The sequence below is a fragment of the Equus quagga genome, chromosome 1 (genome assembly GCF_021613505.1).
Source record: "Equus quagga isolate Etosha38 chromosome 1, UCLA_HA_Equagga_1.0, whole genome shotgun sequence".
Lineage (NCBI taxonomy): Eukaryota > Metazoa > Chordata > Mammalia > Perissodactyla > Equidae > Equus > Equus quagga.
In genome coordinates this window covers 36,144,703-36,162,213 of record NC_060267.1, presented here as the reverse complement: position 1 = coordinate 36,162,213, position 17,511 = coordinate 36,144,703, and the positions used below count along the sequence as shown (strand labels likewise).

At 38.0% G+C, this 17,511-nt stretch overlaps 1 protein-coding gene across 12 annotated transcripts in view; it reads right to left on the bottom strand.

Moving 5' to 3' along the window:
• The window catches only part of SOX5 (SRY-box transcription factor 5), a 952,037-nt gene that overhangs the window by 27,342 nt on the left and 907,184 nt on the right, over positions 1 to 17,511 (bottom strand). For all 12 annotated transcript variants that reach the window (XM_046641348.1, XM_046641339.1, XM_046641321.1 and 9 more), the window contains 2 exons: positions 16,629 to 16,806; positions 5,012 to 5,157 (listed from right to left, as the gene is read on the bottom strand). In XM_046641348.1, the coding sequence (XP_046497304.1) occupies positions 5,012 to 5,157; positions 16,629 to 16,806 (324 nt within the window). The remainder of the gene's footprint in view (positions 1 to 5,011; positions 5,158 to 16,628; positions 16,807 to 17,511) is intronic.

Here is a 17,511-nt window from a genome sequence, read left to right as displayed (position 1 = left end):
AAGGCCTGCACTTGTAACAGTGGAAGAGCAAAAGTACTTAGACAGATGACAACAAATATAAAAATAATCAAAACAAACCAGTTTTATGAAGGAAGTATTTGAGTTTTGATATCATTTTTATAATGTAGCTGTGGATGACAAGGGCCTTTTCCTATCCAATAGCCATTCTGGTCTGTCTTTTCTTCTCTGTCGATGTAATCTTTGATTTTAAGATATCCCTTGGATGTGAGGGTGATCTGGCTACGACATGTCACCCCATTGATCGCCAGGGTCGATTTGGCTGATCTGGCTGGCTAGGCGGGTCTCCCCTTCTTCCCTCACTGCTCCACGTGCAACCCTCCTGAAGCTGTGCTCTGTCAAGAGGACGCCCTTCCCTGATAGGGGAGGATCCTTCTTTGGTCAAGGGTATATGAGTAGCCGTGCTACCCTTCCAGGACCTCCAAATAAGCTCTCAAGGTCCATTTGTAGGAGAACATAGGGTAGTCAAGCGTCCAAGACTCCAGACACATCCAAATGAGGCGCTGCATGTGGCAGTCTGCCTCTCTTAAAAAAACAAAAAGATATCCTTTGATCTCAGGAAGGATGGGATAAGGTCTCTAATTTAGTCCCAGAAAATAATTCATGATCGATTTAAATCAGTTTCTCTTCCCTGGTTTTAAAGGTGTCCATATGACCCAGCTCCACCCAAATGAGCTGTTTGTGGAAATCAGTTTGAGGGGTGCAGTAAAACATGCCTATGTGAATGAAGGAGGAATGAAAAGCATCCCTATGCAAATGAGACTGAACTTAGCAAAGAGAGAACAACTTCTTCCTCCTGAGTCTGCCTGCCTTCAGGGGAGAGTGGTAGATACAGCAACACTTTGTGACCCTGGGGGAAAAACCAAGAGAATCACAGAGATTTCAGCCACTGACATCACCAGATGATGGACTAATGCCACCAACCTCCTACTCCTGAACTTCATTATGTGCTCAAAATTATTCATTATTTGTTGAAACTACTGTATTCAGATTTCCTGATATCCATAAGGAAATACATCTCTAACAGATAGTACAGCATAGACATCATCTTCTTAGGATAACTACATTGGGAGGGAAGGAAATAAGCAGGGAAACTTCTGGTCTATTCCTCATTTCGGTCAAAAGCATTGAGTCCCTATGACATTAGTATTGCCTGGTGGGGTGAGGACAAAGACTGAGGTTTTTATGGTCTCCTGGTGGGTATGGATACCTCCAAATACAAGGTCAGAACTTGAGTATGCAGTTGATTGAATGGTCAAACTGTGCCATTTGGGTGTTAATGAAGCAAAGCCGGTGTTTTTTACTAAACAATTGTCTTCGTTCTGATTCTTCCTACCTGAGAAGCTTACTTATTCGCCCATAACACTAATCTGTAACAGAGCTGTGTGGCAAAAGATAACATTATTTGAATATACAATCAGACTATAATTAACCAGAGATGACAATTATAAATAACACTGTGTCCCAGAGTTTCCAAGAAACCTGACATACACAATTCTTGGGTATGTTGAAACACTTCCAAGAAAAGTAAAGAAATGAAAAATCTTTTAGAAGTCTTCAATTAAAATGTGTTTCAGTAAAAATGACTTTCATTATGTGTTTTTGTATATATTACTGGAAAACATTTGTCCCTGTCTTCACACTTCTAATTGTTTTCACTGTCCAATTACAGCTCTTCAGAATTAAGACCTTCTAGTTGGGACAACTATGTTGGTCATTCAAAATGTGAAGAAAAGTTAACATGCATAAGGTTTGTGTACTCAAGAAAACAGATCTCCGTCACAGGACTCCAACTGTCCTGAATCTCAGGTCATGCTATCACCTTGGAGATGGATGCAAAGCACCAGGGTGAATTTCTTTTCTTTCCCTCTTTCCTTTCCCCCAGCTCCTTTCCATGTTTCCCTCTCGTTTATCTCCCCTACTCCTTACATTTCACTTACTTTCTGGGTTTAGGAAGTTGGGAGTATTGTTTTAGAGAGAAAAAAAGTCCTTCTTTTGGGATTCAAATAATATGAGAAAATGACAGTGCAAACTATAAGAGGAATTTTATCATATATTCTGTTTATATCTTTTATTAAGAATTATGAAGCAAAATGTCAAACCAACTACTGATCTACCTATGCTTTGGCCATGGACAAAGTTGGGTGATTATAAAAAATCTATTAAAAAGGGAGGTATTAGGAAAATAACAGCACAATACACATAGTGATGCCACTTTATGCGGAAGAACAAGCATCCGCTTTTGTCAACTCAGGTGTATAACTGATCTGATATACTGAGCAATATGGAGTCTTTATTCAACTCCTATAGGTAGGCTCAAATGCATAAATATGCCATGATTAACAGTCAAAATAATAACTTGGTCTAAACTGTAAACTCTATAAAGGCGGAGGACATATTTTCTTGTTCAATACAGTACCTTGAGTACACAGCACCATCCCTAATACATACAGGTGCTAATGTTGAATAATTACAAATTAAAAGATATAAATTTGACATTATGTCATTCTCACGAGTTACAGAGACATAGGTCAATGATTAATATTGTAGAAATGGCACCCAAGGTAGTTCAACAGGAAAAGGTGACCACAGTAGTACCTGCTTCAAAGAGAGCTTCAATAATCTCAGCTTCATTCCCAGTGTCAAGGGTAACACAAGGGATGAACTAATCGGGTCGTTCTGCTGAAAAGGTTTACTTACATGTGACAAGAAGTTGCCCTACCATTACAATAATGGAACTGCTTCACTTTCCTATTTTAAAATTTTCACTTAAAACCCATAAAAATAAGCATATACGTGAAGATGTAACTCAACTACATTGAAAGTACCGGATGAAGAGATTTGGGAATGATAACCTTCTTGAGCATGGACAGAACTGAACTGGACAGCAGATTTTGGCAGGTATTACTTCAAAAATATATTTTTTTAAGTTATTATAATTTTGCAAAAGAGAAAGCAAAATGAAAGCAGTAGCTTTACACAGAAGCAACTCTCCCTCCTGCCCCTCGAATAGAAGGTGCTAATCAGAGAAAGTATGATTGTGGAGGTGGAACAAGAAGTGGAAATACAGTCCCCTAACAATGGACAACTATGGAATAAAGTGAATGCAGATGGTTTCACTCCTGTTACTTAATCAAAAGGCTGAGCAGAGTCACTGGAGCCAGCATAAAGTCATGTGTTAGAACAACAGCTGATCTGTATTAGAGAAGATTAACTTGCAGTGCCATGGTGGAGGGCCCAGGATTATTTTATGTACTTCCACTGCCTTACAAGCCGTCAGCACAATTATTGCCCTCCGATGTGAATGACTGATCTGTAACCACAGCTAAACAGCATGCTGCTTAGGGGCCTAGGAGCTTCATGAAGATGAATTTCCATACCATCAAAGTGCTTTTAATGGGCTCCCTGATCCAACCACAAGGCCTGTTTTGCAAGTATATAGAACTCACGATGAAGGCTTCCTGTCCAAAAGGATTTGGTCGGTTGTCACTTGACAATTCCCAGCCAGCACAGGGGAGGAGAGGGGGGGAGATAGGTAGAGTTGTCTCTGCTTTGGAGGATTAGGAAAAAAAAGGGTACAGATGCTTGCTGAATGCAACCAACTGCTGTATCCACAGCTGAATTCAATGCGTTTAACAAATAACGGCAATTTAGCTATGCTTGCGAGGAATAGCTTGAGTCACTTTGCATTAGCATCTGGCTGAGTGTTAAACTCATTTCTACATGGGGAGCAGAGAAAAGGAATTTCTGTTCAAGCATCCTTTCAAGAATGTTTAAATATTTGAATATAAATTTCTTTATGCTTGCTATCATTCCTTCTTAGAGCTGTCACTTTGCTTTTCCCCTTCCCTTCTAGAGCTTAGCTAGAAAAATTGTGTACCCTTCTTGCTGCACCAATGTCGGTCTTCTTATGTTGTGAGACTGACTGCAAGGGATGTATACGGATCCATGTTTTGCTCTCCCCTCCAGAAACAGAACAGAATCGAAATTGTTTTTCCATCCTTTTGACCCATGTTTGGACCAGAGAAAAGCATAGTTGTGACAGGATCACACGTATATTTCACCTTCCCTCTGCAGATTGCTAGCTTCCTAGAGATTATACACCAACTTCCATATAAAACCTGGGAAACCAGAAAGCTATCCAAATTAGCAATCTGCTCATTCTGGACAATACAGTTTGACTCATAAGTTCCCCATGATGATTAACTTTCAAGTTATTGCTAAGTAGCTGATTTTTTCTTTATTCATTCTATCTATTTAGCTATAGGATTGTTGAAAGGGGATTCAGTAACACTTCTAATTTTCAATTCAAAACATATCAAATATTACCACAAGAAGTATATCACTCTGAGCATTCTATAATAACTGATAATATTTTTCTGAATAAAATGCAATCTAGCTTAGACAAAAGAGTTTAAAATTATTATACGTCAGATAAATTCAGAAGTTTCACTGGGCTTAAGTATAATAACAATGCCCAAGTTTTAAAAAGCACATTTCATTTTATAATAAAGTCAAATTTTCCAACTGTGCAGTCACCTCGAACTTGACACTGCTTTGCATTAGAAACATATTATGACAAGCTCAGGATCGTGGATACTTAGACTAGAGCATGGGTATCATCCAAGCTTATGCTGATTAAGGAAGATTCAGCATTTTCAAATCCAGCTCATCCGCAAATACACGTTAAGCATCTCTGCAAATCAAAACTTTCACCCAGACTCAGATATTTCAAACTCCATTTCATCTGAATGCAAACTGATGGCAGAAAAGGGATATTTATTGTCAATAAGGTCTGGAGATGGACACAGAATTCTAACTGTGCCCATTTCCTGATGGTTTTGATCAAGATGGGCATGGAGATTTCTGTATTGACAGAGAGAAAAAGGGAGAGAGAACCATCATTCTGAGGATGAGAAGATGAAAAGATAAAGAAGAAAAGCATTCTTGCAGTTTAAGTGTTTTGGGAAAGTCAGCTCGCTTATGAACTCACCTTTTCCGTCCGGCAGTTATTGAGACCTAGACTATTCACAACAGCCACCTTCCCATCGAGCACCTGCTGTTCCCGCCGAAGCTGCTCCTTCATCTGCCGAGCTTCTTGGATTGCCTTGGTGACAGCATCATGGTCATTTAAATAACCTGAAGATGTGCCAGAACAAAGGATACGTTTTATACAAATGCATGGATAGGTTAACCTTTAACTAGAAAAATCATTTCTTTTTGAGGTAATGACTGGTGTGTGGCGTATAATAATTTCTCAATGGAATTTGTCTAAAATGAATGAATGAATGAATAATTGACGACTGAATCACATAGTGATACATGGGCATGTCGCCAAACAATAAAAACATCATATGTAAGTGAAATGTAGTGGTTTCCACATGTTTGGAAAGAAGTTTAAAGTATAATTTTTAAATAAACTCTTTTCAGTTATCTGAATATTTTGTAGTGAAAACATAAAACCTATCTTTGATTTTTTTAATGTAAGGATCATTTGAATATTACCAAAGGATACAGGGTATTGATAATTATTGACACTCTCATAGCATTAGGAAGGTCAATTTAGAGTTTGTGTATAAAACTACTATTATGTTTGTTATAAACAGAAGGGATAAACCATTATTAACTGACTGTAAGAAGATGATTTTCCTCCTGAATCCATTTATGAGGAAATAAACCACAGGTGGCAGTGGTTTGCTAATGATACAAACTTGCCAAGAGTTAAGGGGCTAAACCTCAAGCACAGAATGTAACCAAGCACCTGTAATTGTCTGACAAGAAATTGTGGCTACTGGTAACTGTAGTCACACTTAATTCACACTCTTAATAAGATGGTCAAGTGACCAGCTTGTGTCTGCAGCTCCACAATCCAGAGTCAGGAAAAAAAGCATTGCCAAGATATTTCTTTTAAAGAATAACAGGTGTAAGTAAGAAAATTATCTTTTAACTTAATTTTAACACTGGTCATTTATTTGACTCACGTTACGATGATAATCTGCATGATCTTAGGGGAGAAAACCAACGGGAAAAGACTGGCATATACTGAAAGGAAAGCTAATATCTCTTCTTTCACTCTCCCTATCTTTTAACTAGGGCATAAAATGGCATAAACTGAATCTATAATATGAAATTGCCCAGAAAAGGGACTTGTTTGTGACATGAGGCTAAATCTAACCAGATCCATTGGTGAATTGTGACAGATGGAGGGACTGTGAGACAGAAGGCAGGCACTAATCACACATAAAATGACCGGCTTGCCTCAACATGTTTCATGGATTCCAGCAAACTTTACACCCTAATCCATTTTTAGAACAAAAAACATCTGGGCCATAAATCCTCTAATCTGCCAAAACACGCTATTAAATCCCATGATTTGTTGAAAAACACTAAGATTAAAGAAAGGAAATATAAAATGGCTAACTGCCGTGTTAGGAAAGTGTTATTAATACTCTTTCTTTGTCTCAATTATGAATGTTCTGGTACTAAAGAGCCTTGTCTAATCATGTCAGATTACACATCCTCGTTGTATTGCTAGACTCTTCTATCTGATCTGCTGATTGCCAAAAAACATAGAATACTTTCTTGCTGCTTAACATTTCTATTGAAGAAGCTGATGTCAGATTAGTGCAGTGCTTCAGTGCTGGAAGGTTTCTAAATGATCCGTGCCTTTCCCCCCCCTTACGATGCACACAGTAGACCTCGTCCTCTGATCTCCTTGAGGCAGAAAGAGAAGTTTCAGTGTAGGTGAAAGGGAAGCCTTGAGAACTACTGTATATTTTGCTTTTCAGAGCTAAATTCATTGGAACTTATTCAAAGAAGAAAACATCTCTGCTCATTATAAATAAAATATGAATTGGAAACAACTAATTAGACCTAGGTCAAACCTTCAGGGTTAATATTTACTATAAAAGACGGTTGTTTTTAACCTTATATTATCCTGAACATCCTGATTTGGTTCTCCCAAACAACCTTCTTAATACGTTATTCTTGAACTACTCTGTTCATGAACACTACTACTCTAGAAAGAAATGCAGCTCTTACATGACAGGGATGGTCTCAGTGTATGTTTATTTAGATCTTATGAGAAGCAGCCTGCTTTTCCTACCCTCTAACCCGTTTACGTACAACCTGGCACATCATGTGTTTTTGTAGTCTATTTAGACTCTTCAGAGCACAAATATATTTGAAATCATTTGGCGCATGGTGTTAAATAAAAATACGAATTCTTTATGCTTTTTAGGTGCTGCCAAGATAACATTGTGTAGGAAAAATGATTAATATAGCTGCAAAAGGGATGCAAATTATTATGGGGGTGAATAACTGACAGACATATGTTCTGTAATGGCTATTTCCAATTTAAGGTGTGTGTTCATGTGCAGGTAGAAATAGGTGTTCACTTTAAAATAAACATTCCTGCTTTTAGAGACTTGATCTTTCGTTAAAATGCTGTATGGAATTCTAACTTTTGTATCTTCTGTTTTAAATCATGAATGGCGTTTATATATGACTAAGTTGGATCTTAATAGGATCCTTTGCTGGTTCTTTACATTTTCTTCTCATCACAGTCACCAAATTCCCAACCTTGCTGGCTTCCTCTCTCTTGGCAAATGGTCTCGCCTCTGATTTTGGAAAGGCCAGTAAAGCTGAATTCTCACCTTCCTGCTCCTCCATCCCCTGCTTCCTACCCGACGCTAGCATCAAATATATTTCCATTTATGCCCATTGCCTCCTACTGTTTCAGTGAAAATGGCGACCTTACTTTCTTGTAAGGCAAATCCCCTAAACTTGTGTTCTAGATTTCTATACCTGACCATTGGTTATTCTCTTCGACATTTATATCATCTGTCTGATTTTTTCTACCATCTCTACCACCCCAACCTCTAAGTACTCAAAGTTCTCTTCCTAAAACAAGCAAATAAAGTCTCTCTCAACATTGTGCTGCCCTCTCTTTCCAATCCTGTCTCTCTCTTTAGCTTCTAAGCCAAGCTTTTCAAAGATTCCTATGATACTCTCCCATTCCTCCTCACTCTCCCATTCCTACTGCAACTTTGTGTCTGCTTCCCTTGCTTTTGTAATGGCCGAATTCAAGGGACACTTTCCATTCCTTGCAGAATGACAGCACTGACCACCCCCTCATTACTGAAACTCTTTTCATCCTTGTTTCTCATCATAGTACTGAATCCCTTTCCTCTCTGACTCGGCCATCTTCATACCCTGGCCTGGGATCTTTTCTTCACCTGCTCTTTAGATTTTGGTCCAAAGTTTCAATACTCATAAAAAGTATGTATTTTAGAGTTGGACAAGTCTGAATTAAAATCCTAGCTTTACCACTTACTAGCTATATAAATCATACATGTTTTACTTTTCTAAGTCTCAAGGATCTCATGGTTAAATGGGGGATAACACTCATTAGATATACAAATGTTGCGAAAATGAAATGAGTTAATACAGTCTTTAGTACGACAAGTGGTCCAAGTTATTCAGTAACTGTCATTTTACTTGCAAAATAGCATAGTGAAATAGGTGGAATTTGGGCATTGGGTTCAGAAGGATCTGGGTTTCTATTTCTTGGAAAGTGTGATATTTGACAAATTGTAATACTTAATCTCACTGAGCTTTCATTTCCCTCAACTGTAAAATGAATGTATGGTTGATGAAAGAATTAAATGAAATAACACATGTGAAGGAGTAGATAACACTTGGTACCTGAGGAGGCAGTAAAAATGTTAATTCCTTTCTTTTTTTTCCTCTTTATTTTTCCCTATATGCACACCCTCAGCAATCTTGTTGCAAGGATTTGACAGTTATGATAAAATCTGTGAGGGCATATCATTTCTTGCTGGTACAGAGGTTCAAGGAAATGGGAGTCATCCCATCAGAGTCCAAAAGACTCCAAATGATCACTCGATACATTTTATTCTGCCTTCGTTATCTGTTCAGGCAGCATTTGCACCTAAAGACAGGATCCGAAGGGAGGGTATGTGTTTAGGAGAGGTTTGGTGAGCCTCAATCTTGGATGGAAATGAGAGGGCAAAGGTCAATATGGCTTCCAGTTAGCACCTCAAATGAGACTTGGGAAATGCAGATTAGGAATCACTAATGTAAGAAATTTGTGAGATTCTGTAACCTTATTAAATTTACCACTATTTGACTTTTTATGTTTTCTTGTTTCTTCTTAACCATCACCAACAAAATTCTGAAAATTAAAAAAGGTCCCTTTTATATATTTTCAGGGGCAAAAAAAGGGACGAACTGGAAAGTCCAATCTGAGAGGGGATAAAATCTAAACAGAAAGAGTGAGTAATGGCTGCTCCACAAGGAAAGAAGCTGTTGAGAGGTAGAAGGAAAAACAGGAAACTACTTGTAATGGGTTGAACTTTGTCCCTCAAAAAGATAGGTCCATGTCCTAACCCCTGGTATCTGTGGATGTGACCTTATTTGGAAATAGAGTCTTTGCAGATGTAATTAAATGAAGGATCTTGAAACGAGATCACCCTAGATTTCGGGTGGGCCTTAAATTCAATGACCAGTGTTCTTATAAGAGAAAGGAGAGAGGAAGATTTGACACACAGGGACACAGGAGACAAGGCCCTGCGAATATGGAGGCAGAGATTGGAGTTACGCATCTATAAACCAAGGAACACCAAGGACTGCTGGCAGCTACCAGGAGTGAGGTGAGAAGAAAGGAAGAGATTCTTCCTCAGAGCCTCCAGCAGGAACTAACCCTGCTGACACCTTGACTTTGGATTTCTACCCTCCAAATAGTGAGAGAATACGTTTCTGCTTTAAGTGACCCAGTTTATGGTATTTTGTTGCAGTAGCCTTAGAAACTGATACATCAAAATTGATCTTAGGTGTGCTCTTAAGACTCAAGGGGTGATCTTAAGCACTGTAAAATATCTACTGCCTGCCTCAAATCCTTCCTGATTTCCAGATAGACATATCTGTCTACCAAGCTTCTCTACTTGAGCATCCCAGGAGTAACTGACATGCAGCATGTCTAGCACAGAGCTCATCATCTTCCCATTGCCTCAATCTGTTCTTTCTACATTCCACATCCCCTTGCAGTTGCCCATCCAGTCACTGGGGAGTCATCTAAGGTATCGCCTTTACCCCACATACATAAAAGGCAACCAAACTCTGACAGTTACACCTCCTCCTCAGCTCTCAAATGTGCTTCTTCTCCATCCTCATGGTCCCTGCTTTTGCTAAAGCCACCTCGTATTTCACTTGGGCTAATGCCTTAACCTCCGAACTGGCTTCCTTGTCTTTAGGCTTATCCTCCTTGAATCCATCTCCTACTCTGCTTCCAGATAAAGCATTCCAAAATATTCCAAAAAAAGGGATTTGGATCATGTCACTTAACATGATTAAAAAACCAGCTCTTGGTACCCTAGCGCTTAACGGAGCATTTCATAAGATGATGATCTGTAATATTCTGTGAAAAAATAATTCCATGTTCAAATAAGTGTGGGAAATACCAAGCTAAAGTTAGAAAGGTTTCCTCATTGCACAAATTCTCAAAATATTGAATATGTTAACGTGCATTGTGAATCTTCAAGAGATAACAACAGCATGCAGCTTTTTCCAAATATACTGGAACAAGAAACGCTTTAACACTCCCCCAAAAACGTCATTCTGGGATAAATTCCAAACACTTTAAAATGGCCTAAAAGTCTCTTCATGATATCAGCTCTGCTTATCCTTCCTGCTGGTATCTCATAAGTTCTGTACGTAAGCTGCACAGGAATATTTCCTTTTCCAGGACTGGTCTTCTTCCTCCCAACCCCACCTCTGTCTCCCAAGCTTTTCTCTTCTACTGAAATACTCTCTCTTTCTGGTGTGTTTGGGAATATATTCAAATGTCATCCCTTCTGTAAGGATTTCCCTGATACACCCCAGACATGTTCTTTGGCCACATTAGCACCTCCTTTTTATACACTCCTTCAAAACCTTGTAGATGCTTTCACTGTTACACTGTCTTTCATTTTTCTAAGTTTGCCTTTCACACCAGTCTATGAACTACTTGAGGATATTCCTTTTTCTTTCTGTCTTTTATTCCTTTGGCCCATGGCAGAGTCTGTTGAAGGTATAAATGCATATTTCTAACTTGAAAGTATCTACTTTTATAATTCCAAGTTCATTGATTATGTCATCACATCAATGGATGCCTGTACCATATGACACAGGTTCATTAAAATTCATGGATTTAACACATTATCAAGGCAATACAAATTCTTATTTACTACGCGTTTATTTTACATAGGACTTTCCAGCTATAAGTAAAAGTGAGGGAACACGTATTTCAAGTTATTTTCAACAAATATTAATAAATATATGTATTTTGGTGAGGAAGATTGGCCCTGAGTTAACATATGTTGCCAATCTTCCTCTTTTTGCTTGAGGAAGATTGGCCCTGAGCTAACATCTGTGCCAATCTTCCTCTACTTTGTATGTGGGACACCACCACAGCATGGCTTGATGAGTGATGGGTAGGTCTGTGCCTAGGATCCAAACCTGCGAACCCTGGGCTGCCGAAGTGGAGTGTGCAAACTTAACCACTATGCCACCATGCTGGCCCCAATTTTTTTCTGTTTTTGAGGTCACTTATCATGAAATTTTTGGCACCCTGATATGTAGTCATTTCTTCATCTGTGAAAGCTAACAAGAATTAATTAGATAATAAATGTGAAAGCAATTTATAAACTATAAAGTGCTATGCAAATATTAAGTGTCAGATATTGAATAATACCCCTAACTTCCAGGTAATCCAATGGCTTTATATGAAACTATTACAATATTCTTGTTCAACAACCTACCCTCAAAGAAGTTTCTCTCATGAAAAATGTAAACTAACAAAATTTCAAGGTAATATCCTTCTTCATGTTGTAGAAGGAAGTACCAAATTAATGGACTTGAAAATATTTCCTTCCATTTCATTTTTTTTTCAGTCTACAGCACTGTTTTATTATTTATTTACTTTTGGTGAGGAAGACTTGCCCTGAGCTAACATCTGTTGCCAATCTTCCTCTTTTTGCTTGAGGAAGATTGCTGCTGAGCTAACATCTGTGCCAATCCTCCTCCACTTTATATGGGATGCCACCACAGCATAGCTTGACGAGCAGTGCTAGGTCCGTGCCCAGGATCTGAACCTGTGAACCCTGTGATGCCGAAGCAGAGTGAGTGAACTTAATTGCTACATCACTGGGCCGGCATCCCCTTGATTTTATTTAATCAATGTGCATCTACTGCATATGCTCAGATAAAGTTTTGCTTTTCATGTGCTAATGCCTCTGAGGAATGAAGGGTAAGAATGGTATGTTTCAATGTCTTCCAAAGACAGGAGAGAACAAAGACTGTAGGCATCTAAAGCCTCAGTCCAAGACTTTCATCTGCTTATCCTCCAGACTTAGCAAAGTGTATAGCAAAGAAAAGATATTGAATACTCATTTATTAGATGGATGAGTGAAAGGATCAATAAATGATTGAGTAGAGCACCTAATGCAGGGAGGCTACCAAAAGGCAACAACTAAAAAGAAAACATGTCAACCCACAGACCACACTAGAAAGGCCTCAAACTGCACTGGCTGTGAGTTTGGGCAAGTTACTAGGTCTTCATGGACATTTGCTTTCTTGAAATTAAAACAGAGGTAATAAACATGGGACCACAGAACTGTCAACACTGTGACAAGAACTTGGAATCCCTGGATAAGCACTTAGCCTCTACAGGCCTTGGTTCCCTATCTGTAAAATAACAAGTTTTGACTAGATGATATCGATATTTGTTCGATCTAGTTAAGGGTCTGTAATTCTAAAATTAGCTGCGGTAAGAAAATAGATCAAAAATGCTTTTAAAAAAGTTAAAAGTGTTAAACATATGCACAACATAGGCAGAAAAGGCCAATAAGGGAAAGATAACATCTGGTCAAAAGATTCTAAAATTATCCAGCATTCTTCTGAACTATTCATGCCTTTTAAGGATCCCCTTTCTTTGGAGCTGCCTATCATTGTGTAATCAAAAGAATTCTTATAGAATACACTGTAATATTGGTCACCAACCTCAAAAACTCACTTTATATATTTGTAGCTAATAGATATATAGCAAAGAGCCCCATGTCAGTAACGATAACGTATCTTTTGGTTCAGTTTTCTGTGGTTTATTAATGGCATAACACATTAATTCTTCTTTCAGGGGTGACCTTTACAACACCATTAATGCTCATAGCTTTTATCCAACTACATTATTACTCATTACAGTTTCAGCTTTCAACATCTGCATTTGTCGAAAAGAAAAAAGTAAATTGTAGTGGCCTCAAAATCCTTGGAAAATATGAGGGATGTGTATGTGGTGAAGGAACTTTTCAGGGAAAAATATAAAAGAAGTTTTAGTAGTGGAGAAAGTCAGATGATAAATGTCATTAAATACAGTCTTGCCTTTATAAAATATTTTGTCATACTTAATCCTTGGAAAGCTGGAGTAAAAAATCCTCATGTGATAAAAATGCAAATATATTAGTTATTCTGTTAGTTAAATACTCTAGGTCTAGTGACATTATAAAGGAAGCTCATATACCAACACTGTGATATTTATGATCCTTCAGGTCTATTACGGAAGTGAATCATTCTTGCCAAATAAAATATTTTTTCTCTTACATATTTAGGGCATGAAAGCAAATCTTACTTGACATCCATTTCGGATGCTGAGCAAAGTTAACTGAGAGATCATAACAGAATGGTGCATGATGGTAAAGAGCATATGTGTACCCTAAACCTTCTCCAAACTTAAGTTTTCACTATTTCTCTTCTCACTGTGCCCCAGACTGACCTCCTCTTGGTAAACAATCTGAAATTCCACTCTGTGGAGATTGAAGCATTTGAAATACACTCCTTTAGTTTCCTTTCTGTCCATCTTAGAATTTTTCTGTAACTTCACCCTTTTCTTCTTCATTTCCTTCAGTCTCAGAAAGACGAAGGAGCTTTTCTCCTTTCCAAGGCTAATATTTTCTCATTATCTCCTTTCCTTGCTCCATCATCATGCAGGCACTCTTTCATATCTCTATATCTTTCCAACTCTTCTTTCCCCTTACTATATATGTATATGTTTTTTATATATATGATTTTCCTATTCTAAAACTTATCTCTATTCAGCCTTCTCAAAATATAATCACTTCTCGACACTGAGCTTACAAAAAGACTGGTCTCTATATCAACTGCCCTTTCTTCCCTCATAGTCTTCAAATCTTTGTAACTGGAATTCTGCTCAACCATTCTACTAAAACCTCTATGTCAGCGTCTACCCAACCATGATCTCCAGAAAAATCCTACGGCTTTTCTTCGTCATGATTTTTAACTTTTCTGCAGAATGTGACATCATTAAATAACGCCTTCTTTCTGAAACTTTCACTTTTGCTAAGCCTGCGGGACACTGTCTTATATTCATTTTTATTCTAAAACACTCACTTGCTCTTCATCAGTTTTTCCCCTAAAAAAGTGTAGTGGTTTTAAAATACGTCCAAAGATACTTTGATATTCCTCTCTCCAAAGTTGGAGCATAATTCCCCTTCCTCTGAGTTAGGCTGACTTAGTGATTCTCTTATAATGGAAAGAATAAAGCAGATCGGACTGTATGTGACTTTGGAGACCAGGTCACAAAAGGCACCGTGGCTTTCTCTTTGCTCTCCCTCTTCGATGACTCACTCTGGGGAAAGCTAGCTGCCATGCTATGAGTAGCTCCATGGAAAGACCCACATGGCAAAGAACTGAGCTCTCAGGCCAACAGGGATGTGAGTGAGTCTCTTGGGAAAAGCTCATCCAACCTCAGTGAAGTCTATAGACGACTGCAGCCCGGTGAACATCTTGACTGTAACCATAAGAGAGACCCTAAGCCAGAATCACCCAGCTAAGCTGCTTGCAGATTCCTGACCCTTAGAAACTGTGATATAATAAATGTTCGTTGTTTAAAGCTGCTGAGTTTTAAGTTAATCTGTTAAGCAGTAATAGATAACGAATACAGTAGGTAATACCTATGATTCTTTACCTCACTTCTCTTCTTACTGCACACTTTTTTAGTGAAGAAATGCTCTCATGGCTTCAACAGCCTCCTTAATAAATAATTTCCATATCTAAAATTCTAGCACCCTTTTTATATATCAGACTTACATTTACAGTTTCCTCGTGAGCATCTCTACCTAACTGGCTCCTCGCATTTCAAATTCAACACTTATTAAATCTTTATGTATATGTCTTTCCCCAAACCTGCTTCCACTCTGGGCTTGTCTTTCACTCTTAAGGGGGGCACTACCCTTCTCACCTTATAAACTCAAAATTCTAGACTCCTCTGTCTCCAACTTGAACTTCATCAGGTACATGCTATTGTAGATAAGTTACATCAATTCTTTAATAATCTCCCTTCGATCTATTCTTTCCTTTTCTTTTTCATTGCCTATTTCTATTTCATGTAACTTACTCTTGTCCTGCACTAGAACAATGACTTCTCTGATTCCAATCTCTTTCCACTGCCAATACTCTTCTTAAAGTTCTGATCACATTGCTGTCAGGAGAAAAAGTCAAAATATCTTAAGATAGCATTCAATCGGACTCCATCTGCCCCTTTCAGCTTTAGCTCTGATCACTTTACACTACACACTCATAGTCTAGCCAAACCAGCACATTTCTCAAAAATATGCTCCTTCACTCTGGGTTTTTCTCACAACCTAAAATGCCTAGGAATGTATCTCTTCTTAGAGGTTCCATTTGAATTAGCCTACCTCCAACTTATTCTTCCCAAATAGAATCCAACATTCTCCTCTGTTTGATTGTAGGATTGTATCTGTGGTACTCTGGAAGAGCACTTACAATAGGTGACTTGTACTATAGGATAGATGACTTTTCCTCAACTAAGCCATGAGCTCCTTGAGGGCTAGTCTGTGCTGGCCTCCTCTTAACTGTATGCAAATAATAAACACCAATAAATATGGGTTAAAGTAAGTAGTTACAATCTAACTTATGTGTTACTAAAATGAAAACCATTGGACTTTTCTTTTAAAAGTTAGCTTATAGAAGCATTTTCTAGTGTTTGTTTACTGCAGTGAAATGGCAGTTATGGAGAACTGAAGCTACCCACTCTTTATCCTACTTCGGTGTGTTCAAGTAAATCTCAAATAGTATGGAACTGAACAAACTTCACATCCTGATGGTTGACTGCTGATCCAGACAGAATGTATTTCATCATTATGTACATTTTGTACGCATCACAAAAAATGGAAATAAATTTCAGTGATGAAAAAGGCAAGTCACCTAACAACGACATTCTGGAAAAATTGCTCTCTGTGATTAGTCATTTAGGTGTCTTTTTTTCGTAAACTTAACAACATTAGCTACATCAATAAACATAACCAGTTCAAATTAGATTTTCAGGGGGATATTATAACTGGGACTTCTGTTATAAACTTCATTTGCATATTTAAAACAGACCTATGAGATTCATCAAATTGAAACTCTCCTATAGAACTAACGCCATGCACAAGGTATACAAAATTTGCCATGAAAATATTATTTCATTCAATTGCCATAAACAGAAAATCAGCAAGAACAAAAGAAACAGAACTTACCTATTGTGCTAACTCTGGCTGAAGGACTAGCTAATGCTGCTGGGACAGAGGCTTTGAGGGGGCCTGCCCCACTGTTTATTCTCAGAGCTGGCATATGGGGAGAGGTGGGTGATGTGGGTGATTTGCCATCAGAGGTCTTGGGTTTAGCTGATAGGTTCAGTGGCTGTGCCACTTCATCCTGCAATGATCATTAGAACATGAGCTGTGATAAGGAAAGGCTGATCAAAAACACCCAGAAAAACACAGGTATACAGCCTGTCATTTCCCATCTTATTACTCTACCAGTCAGTGATCTTAACATTCAATCTGAACGTTACAGTGTTTGGTTAGCTATCAACAATGTCACTTTCAACTACATATTATGAAAAACCTTTTGTATGAGAGAAAGTACACATGCACTCAACTATCCAGAAAGCATGTAACTGATGTAACCTGTAAGAAAGATTCTTAAAAAGCTATTCATTGTACTATTCATTTTCATTGAGAGAGAATATATAGTTCATATAAAATTATGATGTAGATAGGTTTTTTTCAATCTCCAAAGAACAGGGGTTGAGTCACATGCATCTTTGTACTCTGGTGCTTAGGCAGAGTGCCTAGAACATCCACGACGGAGGAGTTCAATGATGTATATCTCTGACCAAAACTGCTCTGCAAATTAAATACAAAAAAGAGGAGAACTTTCTAACTTTCTTAGAAAATAATCTTTTCTCCCAGGTCTCACAAAAATACTTTTGGATTTGATCTAAAAATGAAAATAAACATAATTACCATTATACTAATATGTACTATTTATTTATATGCAACACTGTTCTAAACACTTAACATTATGTTTTTTAAATCTAGACTTGTTTTCCAGATCTTCCTTACAATGTATTACACA